The sequence below is a fragment of the Saccopteryx leptura genome, chromosome 6 (genome assembly GCF_036850995.1).
Source record: "Saccopteryx leptura isolate mSacLep1 chromosome 6, mSacLep1_pri_phased_curated, whole genome shotgun sequence".
In the NCBI taxonomy this organism is placed as follows: Eukaryota; Metazoa; Chordata; class Mammalia; order Chiroptera; family Emballonuridae; genus Saccopteryx; species Saccopteryx leptura.
The window spans coordinates 108,811,584-108,838,344 of NC_089508.1; the positions used below are offsets into that span (position 1 = coordinate 108,811,584).

Consider the following 26,761-nt stretch of genomic DNA (forward strand, 5'->3'; position numbering starts at 1 on the left):
CCTAAGGTGTGTATTTTGTTACTTATGTATTTGTTATTTTAAATAATGTTTTAATCTTAGAAAGTATGTCTTATTAAGTATGACCTAAGCTCATGTAATTTTATGTTAGGGTACAAGGATAAAAGTAGGTATTCATCACATACTTAGAAGGCTTTTTGCATTATTACTCTACTTGGTTGGTATTTGAATGGTAATGTTATATATACCGTTTGCTTTTGAGTGTTGAAATGCTGAGTTGCATTAAATCTCAACCGTGTCATGTAACCTAATTTTTAAAAAATATTTAAATTCCTCTTTTTAATAAAATATTTTCTGATGTATGACAGACTTTCTTAAACAGCATGTCTCAAAACTAATTAGTACTTTAGTACTTTTATTATCTTTTAAACTTTATGTAAATTGAATCTGGTTCCTTAATAATGTCAAAATAGCTTATTACCAGGGTGGAAGCTGCAGGTATGGTGTGATGTAGCTTATGGTATCCCAAAGCAGAACATTTTATTCAGCGGCACGAGCTGGCACAGTGGGCAGGATTTTTCTAATTCACTCAAGTAAGTGAACTGTAGCTCAGGAAGTCCATATACAGGAGCTCGCTATCTGGGTTTCTTTCTGCACTGGTCAGAAACTCAGTTTAGGATTTTAGTGGCTTCATTTCTACCATCTTTATTGCATGCAGATGATTAATTTTATCTCCATTTAAATTAAAATCTGAGTTTACATCTTTAAATGCATGTTTTTATTTGCCATCTTAGAATTAAAATCTCATTTAAAATATTTTGTTACATGAATACTAACCGATTGTTCTGGAAGCTCATGTTTAGTCTACCTTCAATATTAGAAAAATTATTTTCTTCACTAAAGTTTTTTGGAATAGTTTATCTTCTCAAATATGGTCTTAATTTTAGGAAATACTTTGTGAAAAACAAGATACCATACTATTTGCCTATTAGTGGATAAAAATTTAGACTACTTCTTAACATTGTCACATTTAATGTTAATGGGATTTTTAAAAGCTGCCATCAAGATGTTTTCTCCAGTGCTGTTCATGACAGAAAACTATGATATTGTCATCAGTGGGATATTAAACAACCGTTAAAGTGATTTTAAGAAATGTGTTTATGATGTAATATTGCAAAAAATCAAGTGTCTGTACGTATTTATTACATATTAGTATGTAAAGCAAAAATGACAAAGGGACCACACTAAGATTTTAAAAATACTTTATTTTTTATTTGTGAATGTAAGGAGTGATATTTTTTCCTTCTTTCTATTTTTGTTTTAGTGTATTCTGGACTATTTTCTAGAGGATATGGTCATTTAAACAGTGCCTAGAATTTATATCTAATTTTCTTCTATCTTTAATAATCTCTACAAAGTCAGGAATGCAGTATCATTTGATATTAATCTTGGGTCAGCTCTGACCTCTAGTGATTATATTTAGAGTATAACCAGTGTATTTGTTTTAAAGGAAATAATGATTTTTAAACCCTTTGAAATCTTCTGGGTTGTCAGAAGATTGAAAAGTAAGTATATAAAAAAGTTTCCCTGTTATTTTTGAGAAGTTCTTAAAAATGACTAGTTAGTTTCTAATATCTGGCAATGAAATGTGAGCGAGTTAGACAGAGAGTGAGAGAGATGTATGTGTTTTTAGAAGAGGGAAGAGAGGGAATGGGAGGAGCTTGGCCTTAGAAGGTTTCAGGCACCACAGGGTCACTGTTGACATTGTTGTTAGTGCACCAAGGAACTCCTCTGGATAGAATTGCAGGTGGAACAGTGGCAGTTTCTAAGTTGTGTACTAGTAGCAGAAAGACTGGGTTGCACTAATAACCCCTAAGCTGTGACTTTATACAACACAAGTTTATTTCTCACTTATACAGAATTTAGCTTACAAATCAGAGTACCTTCTATCTTGTGGTGCCACTATATCAAGTGTGATTTTCAGGGTTGTTCAGGAGGAGAAAAAAAGGGCTCAAGGATCTCATAGAATGTCTTAAAGGCGAGTTTTGAAATTGGTTTATATCACTTATGCCCACACAATTTTTGCTACAACTCAATCACATGACCCAAGTGACAAGAAGGCTAGGAAGTGCAATTTTTCTGTACATTCGGGAACAGGAATTGCTATAATTATAGGCCAGCTAGTCTGGGGTTGGGAAGGGGGAAAAGGTAGAACAGTAAATGATGCTTAGATCTTGTTATGCATTAAATTTTTGTGCCTCCATTCATATGCTGATATTAGGACATGGAGTCTTTGGATGATAATTAGGATTTGATAAGGTAAGGAGGGCAGAGCCCTTATGAATGAACTTAGTGCCTTTGTAAGAGTTACCAGACAGCTTGCTTCCGCTCTGTGCTGTCTCCCATGTGAGAATATAGTGAGAAGTGGACCATCTGCAACCCAGAAGAGGACTCTCACCAGAACTCAACAGTACTGTCACCCTGATCTCAGGCTTCCAGGCTCTAGAACTGTGGAATAAATTCCTGTTGTTTATAAGCCATCCTTCTGGTATTTTTGTTTTAGAAGCCCAAACGTTCTAAGACAGATCTCATCTCTTTTCATTAGCCCAATAGGATTTTTGCCCTCCCGTGATGTTACCCACATGGCACTTGCAGCTTGGGTTACTGGGTTACTGGTGTGCAGACACAAATTGTCCCAAAGCAGCATGCAGGAGACACGAGTGGCAGGATTTTTCTCTAACCTAACCTGTAGTTTCACCTGTGTCTGCTTTTCGCTCAAGGCTACTGTCCTCTCCCACAAGCTCCCTTCAGGATAGCTGAGACTCTCAGATTTCTTGAAGTTTTTGGTTGGTTCCTTGGGTCCATAATGCCTTGTCTGTTCTAGTTTTCCTAGGTTGATTTTTGGGGAGAGAGAGACAGCAATCTTTGAGTTCAGTCACCATCTTAAGGCTTCCTAATTCTGAATAATTAGAGGCCTTCCTAATGTCTGACCAAATCTCCTTTAGGAAAATATTCCAACCTTATCTTAACTGAAAAGGAAACTTTTATTTATTTTTGTTATAAATGGAATAAATGGTTTATTCTTAGGGTCTAGATAAGATGGTAATTTTGATAAATGGGGAATTTGTAGTATCTGACAGTTACCAAGGATAACAGAAAACCCATATTGGCTTACCTGTGGGATATGGTTCTTGTTCTCTAGCAAGTTTATTCTCTTTCTTGCAATCATTGATACTATCCTCACCTCATCCTTTCAGGCCAGGTCAAAAGTCTGAAATAAAACTTAAAACTTAGTTTATTAGAGTAAATACATGGCTTCAAAGTTTTAGTCTTTCATCATATCCAAAAGGAAGATAAATTAAGACAATTAGATTTGATAAAATAAGCACCTAAACAAAGAAAAGTTATAAAGTTGAAATTGTTGTTAGAGTTCCCAAAATAAGCCGGCATCTTTGTCAAAAATTTTTATATTGAATTGTTCATTTAAAATATATACTTTTTTGCTAAATACTGTGTTCAACACTAGAGATACAAATTAGAGCAGTATTAATTCCTTAGTATTAAAATATTAATGTACTATTGTTTTATTAGTCATGAACTAATTAATATTTATTTTAATTAAATCAAGAACAAAGAGCCTGACCAGGCGGTGGCGCAATGGATAGAGCGTTGGACTGGGATACGGAGGACCCAGGTTTGAGACCCTGAGGTCATCAGCTTGAGCGTGAGGCTCATCTGGTTTGAGCAAAAAGCTCACCAACTTGGACCCAAGGTCGCTGGCTAGAGCAAGGGGTTAATCGGTCTGCTGAAGGCCCGTGGTCTAGGCACATATGAGAAAGCAATCAATGAACAACTAAGGTGTCACAACGAAAAACTGATGATTGATGCTTCTCATCTCTCTCCGTTCCTGTCTGTCTGTCCCTGTCTATCCCTCTCTCTGACTCTCTATCTGTACCTGTAAAAAAAAAGACTGCCTTTAAGCTTTGGGAATGTTTGTATATTTCTCCACTAGATGGAGCTATATACAAATGATGTTGCTCTACCAAGGTCACATACCAGCTGATAAGACACAGGCACACCTTGTTTTATTGCTCTTTGCTTTATTCCACTTTGTAGATATATATTTTTTAAACAAATTGAAGATAAGACCCTCCATCATAAAAGCGGTTATGACTTGCTAAGGTTCAGATGACAGTTAGCATTTGTTAGCAATAAAGTATTTTTAAATTAAGGTATGTACACTTTTTTTTAGACATAATGCTATTATACACTTAATACACTACAGAATAGTGTAAATGAACTTTTCTATGCACTGGGAAATCAAAAACTTCATGTAACTTACCTTTCAGTGGTTGTTTAGATCAAAGCCGATCTTCAAGATATGTCTGTATTGCTAAGGTTAAACTTAAGGAACCCGTATATTAATACAATTAAATAATTGGTCTGTTTGTTGTATAACTATAAGTATAATAGAATTTTATCCCTGATACCTAAAAATGTTATTTACTAGTCATCTGTCGGGAATGTGTAGAGTGGATTTTTTCTTGGTTAGAGTTGCTTAGTTTCTCGTGGTCTGTCCTTATACTTTGTCAGTACCCTAATGGGCAAAAATATTTTTATATTAAATATACAGTTGAAATTACCTTAAATGGCTTCTACTTAATGATATACCAGAATAACTAACATCCTGCATTCCCTTGATAAAAACATACTGATTGAGGCCTATGGTGTGCTTAATGCTCAGACTGGTGCATTGATACACTTACAGATGCTTCAGCTCCTATGGTTTCAGTTCATTTATACACTCACCAAGAGTTACTTGTGCTTGTCCCAGAACCTGTTTATACCAGTTATATTTGTGCTCATTAATTAGATCATGTAATTATATCTAAATAAGCTAATGGGAATAGAGTGTTCTTATAAAAACTTAAGTGAATGTTTCGTAACACTCAGTAAAGATGAATTGCTTAAAAAAATTGCCATCACACATTAGGTGTGAGTGAGAAAGCTGTGGAAATAAACTAGATTTTGTACTTGTTTATGGGGCAGAAATTGCTTGGAATTCTGGAAGTTCTGTATAAAAGGTGCTTTTGGGTAGCATTGTGACTACAAATGTACAAGTTTCACATTTTGATGCTTATAACCAAGAAATAGTGTCTAGAAAAAATTTACATGAAAATGCCAGCTGTCCTGAATTGAAGCTAAATTGAATTTACTTAAATGCTTAGTAATTTTAAAATTGTTTCTCTCAATATTGCTATCTAATTTTTATAGCTTTATATGCTGTTGTAACTGATGAGGGCATATAAATACCAAACTAGCAATGGGTTGTCTTCCTCTAGATATGCAGGATGGGCATTTTGGTTCAGTAGTGAGTTAGTTCCTCTCGTGGGAATTTCTCATCCCCTGCTGTAATCCTCTGAAAGTAAGTTCATTACTAAACAAAGGTAGATGTTTTCTCTTCTACGTTTATGGAAAGAACACTGCAATAGGAGTTAGAAGGTCTAGGTTTTAGTCCTAGAATCTAGGACCAAGAACAGTAAACATTTGCTGAATAAATAAATTGAGTAGCTTTGCTACTTCTTAGTCATCAGATTATAACCTGATCAATTAACAGCTTTTAGAACCTTATCTATAAAATGAGACTTTATTAATTCAGCACAGCATACATTTCTTGAGTGTTGTGAGTCAGAAATAATGAGAAACGTAAGCCTTCTTCAATCAGATTGCTTAATTGGGAGGGACAGATAAGTAAGTAATATACAATGTGACAAGTGTTCTTGTGAAGTTATGCATAGATAGCATAAATGGATAGCCCTTTTCTTTTCAAAAATTTTTATTTATTGGTTTTACAGAGAGGAGAGAGATGGGGGGAGCCAGAAGTATCAACTCATAGTTGCTCCATTTTAGTTGTTCATTGCTTGCTAGCCGTGTGTGCCTTGACTGGACAAGCGCAGGGCTTCAAACCAGCGTCCTCAGTGTTCAAGGTCAGTGCTTTATCCACTGCACCACCACAGGTCAGGTGGATAGCCCTTTTCAACCTATCAATATTAGTTGGACATTTATTTAGTGGGGTTAGGGACAAATAGATTTTATGATCAATCTTAAAATTACAGTAAGTTCCCGAGTTAAAAACGTCCAACTTAGGTATAGCTTGTACTTACAAACGGAGCACCATAAGGGCTCTTGGTCATCAGCTGCAGTTGGACATCAGTGAAAATAATATTACAGAGTTACTCAACTCCCATGGCAAAGAACTAACCATGCTGTTATCGAAGGCCTGAGATGCTACAGGGCCACTTAGGAGAAAAAGGAAAGCTCTGTGCAAACCTCCCTGAGGCCTACTTCAAGAAACTGGCTCCAGCAGACTCAGACCCTGACTCTAACACCAGTCCCGCCCTCTCCAACAAGTCCGTCATCTTCCTCATCATCCAAGATTGTTTAAGGTTGATTTGAAAATGTTTAAGTATTGAGATGATGTCAGAGTAATGGTGCGGTAGGAAGCGATACCGATAAATCTCCCCCAAAACTCAACAAGATCTTCAACCAGAAACAGAAAAACCTATCCTTGGAGCCTCCAGATGTTTCACAATACACCCGAAGGTATGGTCGAGCGAAAAATTGGCTAAATATATAATCAAACCCCGAAGGAAATAGGGAGTAAGAAATGCTCCACCTTCCTCACTAACCTAAATAGGGCTTCTTTCACTGGGAACTGAGAATATAGAAACTGAGGCAGGCAAAGTGGGTGAATAGATCCAGGCCGCGGCACAAACGGCTGAACCAGGCAATGGCACGGAGATCCAAGCTGAGGAAAAACTGTGCCTGTGGCAACCCAGTCAATAAAAGAAAATGTTTAAGTATTTATATGCACAGAAAGGTAAAATGAATAATACTATGTTAAGAAAAACATCTAAGTTGCATTCTGTAGGTAAATGGACCTGTTCCAACTTGCATACCAATTCAACTTAAGAACAAACCTAGAGAATCCATCTCGTTCATAACCTGGGGACTGCCTGTATGCTTACATTTAGAATTTTTATATTTTTTAAAGTCTTTTATTTAATATTTACGTGGTTTACATCCTTTCTTTGTTTAACTTTTCTGATCCCTTTCATTTTCGATGAGTCTATTATAAACATGTAGATGGTTTTTAAAAATCTTGTCCAACAACAACAACAAAAAAATCTTGTCCAGCAATTTTTTTAATTTTAATTATGCAGATTTATTTCTTTTTCATTTGTTGTATATTTGTATGAATTTTTTATTGTGGTAAAATGTATAAAACAAAATTTTACCATTTTAACCATTTTAGTGAACAATTTAATGGCATTAACTGGATTCACATTGTTGGGTATAATTACCACTATTTCTATAACTTTTTCATCATTCCAAACAGGAACTTCATACCCACTGAACAGTGAGTCCTTACTCTTCCTTCCTCAGCCCCTGGTAACTAGTATTTGACTTTCTTTATGAATTTGACTATTCTAGGCTCTCATACAAGTAGAATCTCTACAATATTTGTCCATTTGTGTCTGGCCTCTTACTGTTTTCAGTTTCTATGTTGTACCATGTGTCAGTCTTTTTAAAGACTGAATACTGCTCTCAATAATTAGGGGACATTTTATAGCTTCATATTCATTTTTAAAATATCTCCTAATTTTTGTGAGCAGTATATTTCTTACATCTGCATACCACATTTTGGTTATCCATTCATCTCTTGATGGACCATATAACTGTCTGCATCTCTTGCCTATTATGAATAGTGCTGCTCTGAACTTTGGTGCACAGTCCAGTGGATTTTGAAACATGAAAGATTCATATAGCCACCACTACAATCAGAAAACAGAGCATGTTGTCACCTCAGAACATAGCCTGGGTCTCTCCCTGACAATCACGTCTTCCCTTCGTCCGCTCTGTTTGGCAAGCACTCCTGTTGTCCATGACTGTAGTCACTTAAGTCCAAGAAGGTTATATACATGGAATCAGAAGCGTGCAATTTTTGAAGCTGACTTCTTTCATCCATCTTAATGTTTTTGAGATTTACCTAAGTTGTTTCAAGGATTGAGGTTTTTTTTGTTTGTTTTGTTTAGAAATACGCAGTTAAGGTCCCCCATGCCTTTTCATGGCTGGATAGACCATTTCTTTCTATTGTTAAATAGCATTCTCTTGTCTGGCTGTACCATTATTTGTTTATCCATTCACCTGTTGAAGGACATCTTGGTTGCTTCATAGTGTTGGTAATTATGAATAAAGCTGCTATTAATAATTGTGTATAGATGTTTGTGTGGACATACGTTTTCAACTCATTTGCATAAATATCAAGGACTGTGATTGGTATCAGGAGTGTGATTGCTGGATAGTATGGTAAGAATCTGTTTAGTTTTATAAGACTCTTTCAAACTGTCTTCCACAGTGGCGTTACCATTTACATTTGCACCAGCAGTGAATAAAAGTTCTTGTTGCTGCACATCATTGTCAGGTTTTGGTGTTGTCAATATTTTGGATTTTAGCCATTCTAATAGTGTGTAGTAGTATCTCACTGTTTTTGCAATTACCTAGTGACATGTGATGTTCAGCATCGTTTCATTTACTTATTTACCATCTGTGTATCGTCTTGGTGAGGTTGAGATCTTTTGCCCATTTTCAGATTGGATTGTTTGCTTTTTTATTTTTGAGATTTAAGAGTGCTTTGCATATATTGGATATTAGTCCTTTGTCAGATGTGTGTTTTGCAAATATTTTCTCAAAGTCTTTGGCTTGTTATTTCATTCTTTTAACAATGTCCTTCACTGTGCAGAAGTGTTTAATTTTAGAGAAGTCTAGTTTATCAATTTATTCTTTCACAGGATTGTTTTTCACGTTATCTAAACTGTCATTGCCAAACCTAAGATTACTTACATTTTTCTGTATGTGAAATATTCTAGTTTTATCACTCTGTTTTACTTTTTAGGTCTGTGATTCATTTTGAATTAATTTGTGTTTGTATGTGTATGTGACAGAGAGAGAGACAGAGAGAAGGACAGATAGGGACAGACAGACAGGAAGGGAGAGAGGTGAGAAGCATCAATTCTTTGTTGTGACACCTTAGTTGTTCATTGATTGTTTTCTCATATGTGCCTCGACGCGGGGGGGAAAGGGGGCTACAGCAGGCCAAGGGACCCACTGCTCAAGCCAGCAACCTTGGGCTCAAGCTGGCGACCTCATGATTTCGAACCTGGCTCCTCTGCATCCCAGTCCGGCGCTCTATCTACTGCGCCACCGCCTGGTCAGGCTTTGAGTTAATTTTTGTAAAAGGTGTACTACCTGCGCCTCGATTTATTTTTTTGCATTTAGATGTCCAGTTGTTCCAGCACTATGTTGAAAAACTATCCTTTTTCTCTTGAATTGCCTGTATTCCTCTTCCAAAGATCACTTGACTCTATTTGTGTGGGTCTATTTCTGGGCTCTGTATACTGTTCCATTGACCTACTTGTCTGTTCATTTGTTAATACCACACTGTCTTGATTATCTTCTGACTTGGTTCTCTTTCAGTATAGTGTTGGCTATTCTGGGTCTTTTGTCTCTCCACGTAAACTTTAAAATGAGTTTATCGGTCATCATAAAGAATACTTGCTTGAGGCAGCAGATGGCGGTTTCCACAGGAGTTAAAATTCCTCGTAATTTTTGCTTGTTGGAAGAACTTGAAGAAGGAAAAAAAGGAGTAGGTGATGGTACAGTTAGCTGGGGCCTTGAAGATGATGAAGATATGACACTTACAAGGTGGACAGACATGATTATTGGGCCACCAAGGACAAATTATGAGAACAGACTATATAGCTTGAAAGTAGAATGTGTACCCAGAAGATCTTCCATTGGTTAGATTTGTAACCAAAATTAATATGAATGGAATAAATAATTCCAGTGGAATGGTAGATGCACAGAGCATACCAGTGTTAGCAAAATGGCAAAATTCATATAGCATTAAAGTTGTACTTCAAGAACTAAGACGTTTTTGACAATACGTCTGATAAGGGGTTAATAACCAAAATTTATAAAGTACTTGTAAAACTCAATACCAGGAAGACAAACAATCCAATCAAAAAATGGGCGAAAGAAATGAATAGATACTTCTCCAAAGAGGACATACAGATGGCCAGTAGGCATATGAAAAAATGCTCAACATCACTAATCATTAGAGAAATGCAAATTAAAACCACAATGAGATATCACCTCACACCTGTCAGAATGGCACTCGTCAACAGAACAACACAGAATAAGTGCTGGCGAGGATGTGGAGAAAAGGGAACCCTCCTACACTGTGGGTGAGAATGCAGACTGAGAATGCCACTGTGGAGAACAGTATGGAGATTCCTCACGAAATTAAAAATTGAACTACCTTTTGACCCAGCTATACCACTTTTAGGAATATACCCCAAGAACACCATAGCACTGTTTGAAAAGAAGAAATGCACCCCCATGTTTATGGTAGCATTGTTCACAATAGCGAAGATCTGGAAACAGCCTAAGTGTCCGTCAGTGGACAAGTGCATTAAAAAGTTTTGGTACATATATACTATGGAATACTACTCAGCCATAAGAAATGATGACATCGGATCACAACATGGATGGACCTTGATAACATTATACTGAGCGAAATAAGTAAATCAGAAAAAACTAAGAACTATATGATTCCATACATAGGTGAGACATAAAAATGAGACTCAGAGACATGGACTAGAGTGTGAGGATTTCGGGGTGGGGGGAGGAGAGGGAGGGGGTTGGGAGAGGGTAAGGGTACAAAGAAAACCAGTTAGAAGGTGACAGAAGACAATTGGACTTTGGGTGATGGGAATGCAGCATAATCAAATGTCAAAATAACCTAGAGATGTTTTCTCTGAACATATGCACCCTGATTTATCAATGTCACCCCATTAAAATTAATTTTAAAAAAAACAGAAAAAAAAAGAGCTAGACGTTTAATTATGTCCAAAGAAAATATGAAGCTTCCCCATCCACCAGAAGGACAAACATACAATTAATTTTAGTGGATCTCAAACTTGTCTTAAATCTTCTACTCATGTTAATGTCTTGATTAAATGTCACAATGCAAAATATCCACATATTAAGTAAAAGAATTCTAGCTGCTAAACATGACCTGGACATGTATAAGAATATGTTTAATATATGTATACACATTATGTTTTCAGGTAATGGGAGGAAAAAGTGCAGCACAATTTTTTTAAGTCATTTAAACATAAACTTGGAATATTCAAAATAGAATTCAGGTTTACAAGATGAAATTATGGTGAGAAGTGTCAGATAGCTATGGAGGCATGTATGTTTCTAAAAAGTGAAATCTCAAGAAGGAAAAAGGAATGGTATGTTTATCCATCTTGCTTAGTGAAAGAGCTTCAGTTTAAATGGTCTAAGGTAGTTTTAGTATTGTCAGTATTGTTTTAATTTTTGAAGTGATGTGGATGCTGAACACCAATAGCATCAAAAATATGTTCAGCATTGTGTAGATACCTGTATCTATTTTTTAAAAAATGTCCTGGGGAAGGTCAATAAATTTCTCTTAAAAGCTGTTTCTGTATGTTACATGTAACATAGTAAATATTTGTTTATAGTCTCTGTTTGACAAACCATGCATTTAAGTTTAAGGGAAATCAGCTGTAAAGGAAATAGGTATATAGATATGTGACTCTGAGATTAAAGTTAGTCTTAAAATGTAAATAAAATGTGGATTGTGTCCTCAGGGGAAAAAAAAGAATACTTGCTTGAGTTCTGATTGGAATAGATCAAGTTGGAAAGAACTGATGTCTTGACGATATTGAATCTCCCTGTACATGTAGCATCTCCCTGTTCATATCTCTGGTTTGTTTTTATCTGAGTTTTGTACTTGTCCTCCTATATAGATATGTATCCATATTCTGTTAGATTTATACCTCATTTGAAGTACCAATTGAACATTGCTGGTATATAAAAAAGTATTTTATATTTCTTCTAAAAAAATTATAGGCCCTGGCCGGTTGGTTCAGTGGTAGAGCATCGGCCTGGTGTGCAGGAGTCCCGGGTTCGATTCCCAGCCAGGGCACACAGGAGAAGCGCCCATCTGCTTCTCCCCCCCTCCCCCCCTCCTTCCTCTCTGTCTCTCTCTTCCCCTCCCGCAGCCAAGGCTCCACTGGAGCAAAGTTGGCCCAGGCGCTGAGGATGGCTCTGTGGCCTCTGCTTCAGGCGCTTAGAATGGCTCTGATTGTGGAAGAGCGACACCCCAAGATGGGCAGAGCATTGCCCCCTGGTGGGCATGCTGGTTGGATCCTGGTCGGGCGCATGCGGGAGTCTGTCTGACTGCCTCCCCATTTCCAGGTTCGGAAAAATACAAAAAAAAAAAATTATAGATTTGCTTCTTACATCTATGACCCATTCCACATATGATATGAAGTTTAGTCCATGGGTAATTTGGTTTTTTTTACGTGTGGATGTATCAACAGTTATTTGTTGGAAAGCTAGTCTTTCTTCATTGAATTATTTTTGCACCTTTGGTAGAGATCAAATGGCCATATTTATTTGGGTTTATTTCTGGACTCCCTAATTTGTTTCTTTGACTTAGGTGTCTTTTTTATGCTTTTGTGATTACTGTTGCTCTATAATAAATATTAAAGTTGGGTAATATGCTTTTTCCAGTTTTGGTCTTTCATTTCAGAATTGTTTTAGCAATTTTTGTTCTTTTGAGTTTTTATTTTATTTTTAGAATCACTTTGTCTATATCTATAACATATCCTGCTGTGATTTTAGTTGGTATTGCATTTAATATATTGATTACTTTGCAAGGGAACTGACATATTTACTTTGTTGAATCTTCCTTCATGAACATACATGCTTCTCCGTTTATTTCAATCTTTTTTCTTTCACCAGTGTTTTTTTTTTTTAGCATTAGTCATATTGTTATGAGTCTAACAAATGATAAACTTGATTACTTATGTTGCAAGTCAGTAGGATCAGCTGAGATGTTGCCTTTCAGTGTAGGAGACAATCTCTGAGTAGCTCCATGAGGAAAATGTTTGTTAAAGTTGACAAAGTGTACCTAAACTATTACCCATATGCACTAGGTTATTGGTAACTTCAGAGAGTTGCCAAATTTTAAGGTCAGGAAAGAATTCCAAAGCATTTTAACAAAATTCGTATCCCTCAGCTGATCATATTTTCTTTTTGGCATAGATGACATTTGTAGTCTTTTCTAGATGACATGCAGTATAGCATCCATGTGAGGAGTATGTGTGTGTGTGTGTGTGTGTATTTGTGAGCGAGGTTGTGCAATATTTATTATGTGTATATATGTACATATATATCAGAGATGAAATGGATAGGGTTTTTATAACTTTCTAATATAAAATGAACTAATCTTTGCTGGTTCTGAGAAAGACTATTTGAAAGACTTTGATGACTTTTGCTAGAAGGTAAGTAATGCTATATATTCTCTTTGTTTAATATGTATTTTTAACTACCTACTATGGAAAATGCAAATATTGAGGATAGGAACCCGTATGTACTCATTACCCAGCTTCAACAGTTCTTTAGTGTTCACGTTAGTTAATTTATCTACACCCTCATATTCTGCCTGCCCTGTGAATCTAGTTCTCCATACCCCATTCTCACGCCAGGATAATATGTATTAGTTAGTGTTATACACACTTCCACCAGGAGGCTTGTAACGTTTGATTGCTGTTTTGTAATATTTTTAATAATTCATGACAAGATAAGCTTTAGATTTGAGTCTCTTATTTATTTCAGTTTATAAAATGTTATCTTACACAAATAGGTTTGTTAAATATCAGATTATTCATTTAGTCCTTTTGTAGTAATTGTTATTATATTATATAAATCAACATAATAGAGTTGGAGTGTTATTTTTTTTTTAGCAAGAGAGACAGATGGACAGCTAGGGACAGACAGACAGGAAGGGAGAGAGATGAGAAGCATCAATTCTTCGTTGCGACACCTTAGTTGTTCATTGATTGCTTTCTCATATGTACCTTGGGGGGGGGGGGGCTGCAGCCAAGCCAGTGACCCCTTGCTCAAGCCAGCGACCTTTGGGCTCTAGTCAGCGACTATGGGATCATGTTTGTGGTCCCACACTCAAGCAAGTGAGCTTGCACTCAAGTTGGCAATCCTGCGCTCCAGCCAGATGAGCCCGCACTCCAGCCGGCGAACTCGAGGTTTCGAACCTGGGTCTTCTGCATCCCAAACCAACACTCTTTCCACTGCACCACTGCCTGGTCAAGCTGTTCTTTCTTTTTTTTTTTGGCGAGCGAGAGACAGGCAGACAGAGGGAGGGAAAGGAATGAGAAGCATCAACTCGTAGCTGCTTCACCTCAGTTGTTCATTGATTGCTTATGTGTGCCTTGACAGGGTGATGCGGCTGAAGCCGAGCCAGTGACCCCTTGCTCAGGCCAGCAACCATGGGGTCATATCTATGATCCTGCACTCAAGGTGGCGACCTCAGGGTTTTAAAGCTGGATCCTAGGTGTCCCAGGTTGATGCTGTATCCACTGTGCCACCACCAATCAGGCTGGAATTTTCTTGAAAGAAGTAAAATTTTTATCTTTTAAATGAAAGATCAGTTTTTTTGGAAAAGTGTCTTAAAAATTAACATCACACATGCTTAATTTACTGAATACTTTGTAACACTGCACAGTTGCATTGCTATCAGTTTTGTAAGTACCAGTAATATTTATAATTTAGTTGATTTACCATTTAGGAATTTATTTTAATGCATTTTCTGAAATATTTTTTTTTTGTGTGACAGAGAGAGAGTGAGAGAGAGAGACAGACAGGCAGGAAGGGAGAGATGAGAAGCATCAATTCTTCGTTGTTGCTCCTTAGTTTCCTTAGTTGTTCATTGGTTGCTTTCTCATATCTGCCTTGACCCAACGGGCTACAGCAGAGTGAGTGACCCCTTGCTCAAGCCAGCGACGGTGGGCTCAAGCCAGCAACCATCGGGTCATGTCTGTGATCCCATGCTCAAGCAAGATGGGCCCGCGCTCAAGCCTGCCACCTCTGGGTTTTGAACCTGGGTCCTCCGTGCCCCAGTCTGACTATCCACTGTGCTAACACCTAGTCAGGCTGAAATACTTTTTTTTTTTTTTTTTTTGTATTTTTCTGAAACTGGAAACGGGGAGAGACAGTCAGACAGACTCCCGCATGTGCCCGACCAGAATCCACCCGGCACACCCATCAGGGGCGAAGCTCTGCCCACCAGGGGGCGATGCTCTGCCCCTCCGGGGTGTCGCTCTGCCACGACCAGAGCCACTCTAGTGCCTGGGGCAGAGGCCAAGGAGCCATCCCCAGCGCCCGGGCCATCTTTGCTCCAATGGAGCCTTGGCTGCGGGAGGGGAAGAGAGAGACAGAGAGGAAGGAGGAGGGGGGGTGGAGAAGCAAATGGGCGCTTCTCCTATGTGCCCTGGCCGGGAATCGAACCCGGGTCCCCGCACGCCAGTCTCATGCTCTACTGCTGAGCCAACCGGCCAGGGCTGAAATAAATTTTTAATGAACATATATTTCTAGGTCCTGAAAAACCTTTCATAGTGTGATGAACAGAAAAGATAGTACAGTACTTAAATATAAGATGTAGTTTAAATTATAATTTTTAATGCAAGAAGAATAAGTGTTTATTGAAGGAAATTTCTATATATATTTTGGTTTCAAATATTTTTTCCATATTGTACTTTTATTCTACCTTAATTATAAATTAACTATTTTAGGGCCATGTTATTATTAAATACTTTTCACTAATGAAAACATTTATGAAGACTGATTCCTAGGAAATTACAAACTTTTGTAATTCCTCAATAACTGAGGCTGATGACTGTGACCTTTTTAATATGGAATAAGAAATTAAAGCTGTAAACCTAGCATTTATTTTCACTTTCCGTAAATATTTTGTTTCTAGTAACTGTTTACAACCAAGAAGTTGTTATTAACATTATATAAAATGTATAGTTTGCATGTAATACTGTTCATTAGGAATGATTAGATACTATAATTTTAGCAAATTATATAAACATTGTATTATGCAAGGTATGGATTGCTATCAAGTGTTTAAAATGAAAAAATATAGCTTGTTATTAGATTATATTGATTCTCAAATGTGTGCTTTTTGTTAAAAAAAAACAACCCTCTTAGTATGCCTTATGATGTATGAATTAAGACCATATAGGATTATTTTTACTTTATTTTAGAAAGACATTTTCTATAGCAATTGTCTGATTTTGTTTCAAATGGCTGCTTATATTAGTTATTATCTATCAATTTAACTTGCTACAAAACTTTTCTACTCTTGATTTGTAAGAATTTTACTTGGTTGTATGGAGTGTGTCATTGCATTAGAAATTGGCACCCACATGAACCCTAAGAACTGTTTTATTTAATAAGATAGCCAGGCAAAATCATTTTGAGGAAATGACTGTTGAGCAAGGCCTAACATGGTGAGAAAATGGTTTAGAGATCTAGAAAAAAGGATTCTGAGCAGATAGAATAGGAAGTATGAAAGTTCCAAGACCGGTGAAAGCTTGGTGAGTTCAGTGAACAGAAAGAAGTCGGTGACCACAGCATGAGTCATTTCTCTTACAAATCAATATCGCTTCAGTGAATATCTTCAGATGTTAAATACGTCTGACATATTCTTCTAAATCCTTTTAGCAGCGGAACTGAGCGTTCAGATAGTATCTGCAGGTTTAAATTTTGGGAGCTGAGGTGTGGGGCCACTTTTATCCGTATCCTTTCACTCTAAACCTCTTGTTTTCCCTAACTCGGAGGGACTTGGGCTGTCCTGAGCTCAGGAGGGAGGGAGTGGGCTGGGATGTGAGGCACTGTGAGTGGGAGGGGGAGAGTGTGTTGGAATGTGACTGTTTCTGAGACTTTTCTTATTAAGATGGATATCCAGCAGTGGAACATGTCTCTATATTGTATATGTTGATTTATGTGATAAAACATTTGGTGCTCCTTTGGCCTTTTAAAAGACTTTATTCAGTTTTCAGAGGAGAGAGAGAGAGAGAGAGAGAAGGGGGAGGAGCAGGAAGCATCAACTCCCATATGTGCCTTGACCAGGCAAGCCCAGGGTTTCGAACTGGGGACCTCAGTGTTCCAGGTCGATGCTTTATCCCACTGCGCCACCACAGGTCAGGCTCCTTGGCCTTTTTAGTGAAATTATTTCAGTGCAGAAATATCAACTTTCCTTAAGCTAGGAAATACAGTATTTGGAGTTAATAGCATTATAGTTGAATATCAGTCAGTATTAGAAATGATTCCTAGTTTGACACCATTGGATTCAATTTATACAAATTTGTGATTAAAATAAGGAAGCATTAGGGAAAAATGTCATTAACCAGAGTCAGCCCAAAACCTTTGCCACAATGTGGCTTTTGTGAAGGAAGGTAGCAATGACACCTCACATTTAAAGTAAGTTTAAAATAATTCTGGGTGTTGTGACATTGGGGATTGAAATTCCATTTTTTAAATGCCTATTAAAAAGGCATTTAATTTTAAAGGATAAATGTCAGAATCACTGATAATTTTTTAGGTAGGTTAGGAATTTTTAGACTGGTCAAAGAACAAATTTTGCTTCATGTGGTGTTTTACTGTTGCTTAAACTCAAACACATTTGAGAGCAGAGCGAGATTTGTTTAAATTTTTTAATCTACATTTTTGATAAGGTGAAGTTATAAAACTGACGTATATTCATATTCTCATCTACAGATGAAGAGAAGGGTGTATGCGGTTCTGTTTCCTCTTCTACCTAACAAGACTCACTTCCTTCGAGAGGTAAGAACAGTTTGGAATGAGGTTAGGGATAGGAATATGTGGTGGAGAAGATTTTGATTTAACAGATGCTAATGTGGTATATTTTGTCTGTTAGAGATTTTCTTTTTCTATTTTTGACACAGGTAATTTTTTCCAGCACACTTATAAATAAGGTGACCAACTTTTTTACAATGAAAAGGAGGACAAAAATAAATGGAAGAAAACAATATCGTAAATAAAAGAAAAATCTTATTTATTGCAACAATAATACAGTATATGATAAATGCATAATAAAAACATTTATAATATTTTATAGTGTAATTATGCTTACATGCCTATTAATTTTTAATAATATTTGTAAGAAAAAAGTACTAATTTAGATACAAAATACATCGCATCACACGCAATGGATTGACTCTGCATCGATCAAATATGGACATTTACAGATTAGTCTTCCGATATCAAAAAGGAGGACATGTAGGAGGACACTTTCCGAGGGAGGACGACTGGTCACCTTATAAACAAACTTTAGTTGGAAATCAGTTTTATGTTACTACTTGAACCTGGTATACACAAACAATGGTAAAACAATGAACTTACATTTTGTCTGTGTTTTATAAGTTAGCATTTTGTTTAAGAAGCCTAATTTATCTGATGTCCACTGTAAAATCATCCCTTTAGTTTTAGTAAATGCATACGTAATTTCTGATTGAAACATGTATTGATATCAAGTGTTTGTGGTGAGTGTAAGAAAATGAGTTAGTGTTTTATTAGCCTTAATCCTTTGTCCTAAAATGAATGGAAATGTAAAATATGTCACATGTTTACAGGAATATTCTATCACAATATGTAGATACATATGTTATAATTACTTGATTCATGAGAACATCTAATTTTTGCTTGACAATATGCAAATGTGCCATTAAATCTGTTTTTAAAGATTTTTTCCAGTTTAATGTCAGAATCCAAATTCATAAAGAGTTGGAAAAATGAGATGTCTGAGCTATAGGATTCACAGGGATTTCATATGAAGCCTATTTAATCAGGATAACACTGTTATTAATATTCATCATGTCAGCTGGAACACAAATGACAGACTATGGGGCCTAAAAATTTTACTTAGTGAATTTATTAAAAGTAGCTTAAAAAATTAATGGAATTTAAGTAAATTTAGTGAATATGAAAATCTTGTGTTAGCACAAAAAAAAATCTGTTAGAACTTTCGTTAAGATCATTTGCATTGATGTCTTTTGACAGGTTTCGTTGGTACTTAAAGAAGAAAATGTATGAATGGTCATTTAAGAGGATTTAAACACATTGGCACATTAATTTTTACATGAATAATAAGTACTTTCCAAAAGCAATTAACTTACAGTGTACAAGATATGAATTGAAAAATAAGACTGTGACATCAAGGGCAGAGGAAATGTGCTGTACATTTTAAACTTAGTGGCAGGAGTTTTTAATATTTTGAATTAATTTATAGTTTGAGAATATGGTTACATTAATGCATATGAAAGCATATTAGGAGGGCAGTAATACTCCTGCTCTCCCCAAAAATATTAGTTGTGTTTAAACATTATCCTCTGCAAGTATCATTGGTATTTATTGGAGAATTAAAACATTTGTGTGTTATTGGTAATATTTAAGGAAATGTTTGATTTTACAGAAAGTCAAAGAGATGATTCTGGTTGGATGTAGTGATAGAAATACATGTGTTCACAAGACTTACTGGTTATAGCATAACTCATGTGTATGATAAAGAAGCTTCTAAAAGTTTAGTGTGACAAGTTTAGTTGAGAACCATCTGAACAGTACACAAGTTTATTCTGTATTTTAGCCTAAGAAAGTAAACTTGGGCATGGCTTGAATAAAACTGAGATGAGTTTTATTTTTTGTACTATTATTCTTTATGTTTTAAAATACAGTTATAATGACATTATTCCAGTGTTACGGGTTTTATTATTAAAGTTCAATAAAAACAATTTCAGACCACAAAATATATTTTGTTGAATACTTTTCAGAGATTATATTTCTTTTGAATTTTAATGCTTTAAAAGCATAATTTAGTTATTATCTGTAATTGTCCACTTGAGGTTCACCATTGAGAATATAAGCATTGGTCTGGCAATCTAGATGGGTACTAGAAGTTTCTCTTGCAATCTCTTAATGTTATGTATGAATGAGTTCATTTCATTAGACATTTAGGAATAGCCTGGTATGTTTTAGGATTTATATTCAGAGTTTGATTGGAAAATCCAGGGTGTGTAGAAATTATATAACTTAATTCTTAAATTTTAAAATATTTTAATTAAAATTCTTATATAAGTAGTGAAATCAAATTGATACATTGACTATAGGTTTGTGGCAGGGGATGGTTGTTTTCAGCTCTGAGATATTCACACATATGCCCAGCAGAGGGCAGCATTTTACTGTGTCAGCCTCAATTAGCCCTGCTTAGACTGTCAATGTTTCTTGTAATTACTCCCAGTATATTTGTTGCTTGCTTATGAATTAACTTGCATTTATGGAACTAAATCATTCCAATCATTTAATTACACCTGAGGAGCTGAACTATAATTGCTTGCTTCCAACTAGGATCTGATATGGCTTGAGCAGTATTAATTTGGTGTTTACTTTTCTGAGTGCTAAAAGCATTAAAATGATTGTGCAGTGGGATTACATTTTACTAATTGCTGGCATTCATTAGCTGGGTAAATGATGAGGAAGAGTGACTGTATATTACAGAGAGATAAAATTATGGTTTTAAATAGTATATTACTGAGCACATTAAGGCCTGTAAGACATGTTTTAAAATACTCCTGAGGTTATTAAAGACTGTCTTTTCTACACGTCTTGCTATATGAATCTCTTATTAAAAGACTGCAATTATTATTAACCTTTTTGGGCAATATGTAGGGAAATGGCTTCAATGACAAGAACATATTTCTTTGATATTAATAACTTCCTATATTTTCAGCTAATCCAAAAGTAAATGAGGAACTTAGAAAAAGATTGCCAACTCCAGATCAACATATTTTGAGAAAATTGGAAAAGAAGAGCTTACTACAGCTTTATATGAAGACTTTTTAAAGAATGCAGAGTTCTTGCTGGGAGGTAAATCTAGTTTTATTCTCCTTAAAAGCCTTCACACACACAAAAAATAAACTGGCATAACTTTTGTCTTATTTATTATGAAACTAAATACAGGGAGAAATACTAATAATTCCACAAGTTAATAGTCCTTAAGGTTTTTTTAATCAGGAAAATATTTTGAAATGACTTTTTCAAGTATGACATTTTATATGAAATTTAAATTAATAAATTCAAATTAGTAAGTTAGAAATTTTTGGTATAAAGTTGATGACAACTAGACTAGGAATTTTATTTTTCTTAAATTGTTATAGTTGGAGAAGACTTAAGTTAAATAAATTGTTTGGTTCTCTAACCAAAGGTGCAAGACTGTCTAGAAGCTGAACCTGAACTGTATTTGGTAAAATATAAGTGTCAAGGAAAGACCGTTTTTCTGAGAAAAAGATTTAATTTTACCCGTTGAAATAACACAGTTAATTGTTGCATTATAAATGTTTTAGAAAACCATTTATCCTGTAAATTCTCTTAAACAAAGGTAAGGCTTAGGCGTGTTCTGATATATTGTTTTAAGTTTATTTATCTAGAGTTGACTTTATTTTAGCTTCAAATCTTGGAGCAAAAAGCAGAGACATTGCCAGAGCAAACAAGACCAGAAGTACAAATGGAGGACTGGTCAAAAGGTAAGGACTTTGAAGGTATTAATACCAAACCCCAGGTGTTGTGCTAGTTGAAGGCACTGAATGAAGTATGTTTGTTCTAACCAATATATTAGACAGGGGCAGACAAGCACACACACACTTACGCACCCACACCCACAAAGAAGGAGGCACACACAAAGAGACCCACATACTGAAAAAGAGACACAAAGAATGACACAGAGAAGAAGAAAGGTTGAGAGAAAAGCAGGGAGACATACAGGAAGGGAGAGAAAGACACTGACACACAAAGTAGTGGAGATTGAGAGTGACTGGGAGGAGAGATGCAAAAAGGAGGGGCAATCAGAGAAAAACACAGTTAGGGAGATTCTGCACTCAAGTAGGGAGACACAGAGAAAGACACACATGTGTAGATACACACGCAGAGACATGTGCACCCAGACAGAGAAACACAGAGACAGACATACAATGAGAGAGGGAGAGAGGCATAGGCATGCAGACACTTTCAGAAAAAGACCCAGGCAAGGGACACAGTGAGAAAGACATAGAAGATAGACACGTATACAGAGACAGACAGACAGATGCATACAAAGGAACAGACCAGGACACACAGCTAGAGACACATGTAGAGACACTTGCAGATCAAAAGGCACACCCAGAAAGAGACACTCACAGAGAGATGGTGTCAGAGGGACAGGAGAGCCAGAGCGACAGAGACATGCAGAGAGAGACACTAACACAGTCAGAGACAGAGAAAAGGACACAGGTCTGCAGAGGCACAGGGAGAGAGCAGTCAGGCACAGAAACACAATTTGAGAGGCAGACAGAGAGAGAACATCTATACATAGAGCAAGACAGAGCCATAAAGAGAGAGGTTTAAAAATTGTTAGGTTTTTAATTAAGGTTTCTTACAGTAAAATGTTGCAAATCTGGAATCCTTGGGAAACATCAATCTGAATTTAGTATTACTTATAGATGAGGCTTAAACCTTATGTATATTGTTTTTATTTCCTCTAATTTTATAATTTAAAACAGGATTGTTAACAACACATTGCACACATCTCTTTTTGGATTCCCTTTCCCCAGCTGGGCTCCTTTTTAACATTTTATCAACTGTTACCTTTGTCAGAAGGTCAAAGGCCATTTTGGGGGATTGTTCTATCATCATTGTACTAAATAAATTAATAGCTACACATTCTTTTCAGGAATAGAAGGAGGCTGTGCTTTTCTGATTCCTACATTTGTTTTTGATTTACAAACCGTTAGAAATTTTTTTGTAATTTATATCTACCATTAGCAACTTTTCTTATTTGTGATTTTAGGTGGCTTGTTACATACTTCCAATCCAGACAACTGAATTGTGTATGAAGTAATATTAAGTAATGTAGTTAAAAGTTTTAATACAGTTAAATGTCCCTGTGAATGGACTTTGTGACACTTAATTTGGATCTATTCTACATTCAAGTTTGTGATGAGGATACATAGGTGTGAAGCTGGGAACTAATTTCTTACAGCTCTTTTTATTCGTTTATGCAAATAAACAAACAAGCAGACAGTCTTTTCTTGAAGAGCCTAAAGCAGTTTTACACAATTTATGTACAAAATAAGAAAAGAGAAACTAAATGGTGATGCCCCTGTTACTTATGTTCCCTTCACAGGTCACGTTGTTGTGAAAAGTGTTGTACAACTTATTGACTACTAGATCTTTAAGCCAAAGGAATTATTTTTAATTTAGCTAAAGAGTTAGAGGCTGTGGAGGAAAACGTGCTACTCAGTGTCGCATCAGCAGGGAAAAGGAGGGGAGGGAGCTGTCCCGCTCCGGGTGCTTTGACCAGGCAGGTGCCGGGGCTCCCGCCTGGCTGCACAGTCTGCAGGAGCAGACCACAAGAGATGCCACTGCGTCACCCCCAAATTTTGCATTTATACAAGCATGTTTTTGACATTGGAAATAGGAATAAGACAATTATATATTTTATAAAGGGCCTGTTAATGAAACATTATTAAGAAATAAAATTAAACAGGTAAATGTAATATCTTTTGAGGTTAGTGATAACATATTTAAACCAGTAAGATCTACATGGTCATTTCTTTGCTATCAGTGGTCATGGGATTTATCATAAGGTACAAATTGCTTTAAAACTTTCTTATACAAATGTTCATAGTTTACTCTCAAACAATTGTTTCATGATATTTTACTTTTTTTAAATTGAGCTAATTAAACACTTGTATTATACACAGATTTGCTTCTGTGTCATCTTACAAATTTCATGGTAAGAACTGCAGAACTGGTCATTCTTTTCCTAGTTTTACTATAGAAACATTGCTGAAATACTTGAAGGCAAATATATATAAAGTTAACAAATACAACAATTTGCATTTTTATTTATTTTTGTCATTATAGATATTTTGGAAAATGTCAGGCTCTGGTTGGGATGGTAGGGTGGGGAAGACATCTACAAAACTTGTTCAGGTTTCTGTAAGTAGTTAAAAAAATAAACCTGAATGAATGAATGAAATTTTCAGTTGATGGAAGCAGTATATGAGTGATTAAATGTAAAATGCCCAATGAGCATTAGTAACATCATCTGGCTTCTTTTGTGTGTGTGTGTGTGTGTGTGTGAGTGTGTGTGTGAGAGAGAGAGAGAGAGAGAGACAGAGAGAGGGACAGACGGGAAGGGAATGAGATGAGAAGCATCAGTTCTTTGTTGCAGCACCTCAGTTGTTCATTGATTGCTTTCTCATATGTGCCTTGACCAGGGGGCTCCAGCAGAACAACTGACCCCTTGCCCAAGCCAGCGACTTTGGGCTCAAGCTGGTGAGCCTTGCTCAAAGCAGATGAGCCCGCACTCAAGCTGGCGAGCTCAGGGTCTCAAACCTGCGTTCTCCGCATCCCAGTTCCATGCTCTGTCCACTGCGCCACTGCCTGGTCTGACTCATTTGGCTTCTTAAGAAGTAAATAATGTTTTGCCTTTTCATGAAGACTTTGGTTTTCAAGATTCTTTATTTTCTGCTTTTTAAGGAAAAAAAATTATAATAAAAGTATGTGTAAAGTCAGCCTTCAGAAAGAAATTTGTTATATGATTGGTTGTTTAGCCCTTTTTAGCATTTACTTATTATTTACTAAAACTGTTTATGAAAAAAGACATGAGGTCAATAATCTCTTACGAGTAATTGTAACAGTATAAACAATTTCTGATATGAAATTTTGGTGGGTTTTATTAAATTAGCAGAAACATAGGTTAGTTTATAGTGCTCAGCAGTCTACTGGAAATAGCTTGTATATTGTTTATGAATAAACATATATGCCATAAGTATGCATACCTACAGTAATGTAGGTAAAAATAAGGTCTTGGTGTCAGAAAATTGATAATATTGTAAAACATATTTAAGTTTAGAACCTTTAGGGGTCAGTGTTCCCTAAGAAAGGTTAAAAAGGTTACTGTGCCTACCCAAATTAAATACTAAGTCTGCTCTATTTTAAGTATTTCTCTGCCAGTTGGAGGTAAGAATCACACAGCTTGGGGAGGCTTTCAACAAAATCCTTTCTGTGTTGTGGTTCAACATTATTTTAGGTTTATTACTCTAGGAAATTATATTTACTATGTATTTATGTACAGACTAGTTATTTTCACTTAGTTATCTCAATTTAAATATGAATTGTTTTAAAACTTGTAAGCTTAAAAAATAAGCATGATTCTAAATCATTATACTCACTTGAAATTTGAGATGAAGAACTACTTCTAGAACTGCTTACATTAATTAAGTCCTTACATGTTGTAGTTTATTGGAGGCTAGTAAATATTTTAAAATCTTATCTTGCTGAATTTTGCTTAAAAACAAATGTCCTCTTTATTTTAGAATTGAACTAGCAATTACCATTTGTGACCATGATTCTTATGGTTTTTCTACAAACAAAATAAATAAATAGAACTAAAACCTAGCAAAGGATAACTTGTAAGTGGTTTATTAGTTTCTTATTGAGTCAGAATACTATTTATTTTTGCTTGGCATTTGGAACCTATGTGCCACCATCAATCTCTTCTTGTATTGGTTCATTTATCTTCCTGTCTTTCCACATAGTACATATTCTTTTTGTCCAGCTATTCTTCTGGGATGGAATTTTACCTAAAACTATCAGACAGGTTGCAAGCAATTTACAAAGACATCTGTACAAAAACATTGAGGATGCTTTTGAATGCCTTTGATCATTGTGACTGAAATATGATTGTAGAATCTCCCATCATTTTAATAAAATTTTTTTCTTTTAAAGAATAAGGAAATTAAATGACAAATTGCATAGACTAGACATCCATTTCTACTAGCAAGATTGTTGGTAGGAAAAATAATGATTTTTAGGCATCATGAAATTCAAGGTTTTAAAAACATCTGGATAATTAATCACTTTGTATTGAATTATAGGACTTGAATTGTATTTAATAGTTGGCTTTCTAGTAAGTAATAGTGTCTTTTCCCTAAATACATAATGTTATTTGTTTTTGTTTGACTTAAAGCAGAAGGTAAATTACTCTGGAGAACCAATGCATTTAATAATGTCACTAAAATGTTATAGTAGAAAGAATACCAGTTTGGAACTTGATAGACCTGCTGGTTTCTTTTTTTAATCTTCCACTTATTATCTTACTTACCTGGGTGCAAATTTTGTAATTATTTTGAATCCTGAGTTTTCTTGTGTATATAAGAGGAGATAATTCCTCTAGGACTGTTTTGGAGATGAGGGATGTGTATGCAGAAGCCCTACTATAGTACCTGAAACAGGAAATGAATTTATTTAATATGTATTTCATATACAGAGTGATTGTTTTCATTCAGTACTGTGATGGTGATAGCGGTTTTTACAGATTAAAAAAAAAGATCATTGACATACTTTACAGGTCCTAAATAAATGGTGAATGTTGTTGGCTTTGTTATTCCATTCAGTTGTGTAAGTAGATATATAATATATAAAAAGTTTTAAAAGTATTAGGAAACATAAATAACAGTGCTTGAAATAGTTACTAGTTTTATAGGAAGTCTATTCTCTTCAAACATAATGTTCACACAATATTATTAGAATCTTGATTTTTTTCAAAGTTGCATAGTTTATATTTAGTGTATTTATGTTTGATTAAGTAGAATATAAAATCAGTAATATTCATTTAGGATAAATTCTAATATTGTCTGTATTGCAATCCCAATTGCAATAAAAAATCTTAAGGCTATTGACACCACCACTCTGTGGCTTTTCCTTTTGGGCAGTGTGAATTTAAGAA

The 26,761-nt window shown here is 35.6% G+C and overlaps 1 protein-coding gene across 1 annotated transcript in view; it reads left to right on the forward strand.

Moving 5' to 3' along the window:
* Window positions 1–26,761, forward strand: part of MIPOL1 (mirror-image polydactyly 1) — a 347,233-nt gene that overhangs the window by 13,101 nt on the left and 307,371 nt on the right. The window contains exons 2-4 of the mRNA XM_066344523.1: window positions 17,698–17,763; window positions 20,723–20,859; window positions 21,437–21,515. Of these exons, the coding sequence (XP_066200620.1) occupies window positions 20,839–20,859; window positions 21,437–21,515 (100 nt within the window). The 5' untranslated portion in view covers window positions 17,698–17,763; window positions 20,723–20,838. The remainder of the gene's footprint in view (window positions 1–17,697; window positions 17,764–20,722; window positions 20,860–21,436; window positions 21,516–26,761) is intronic.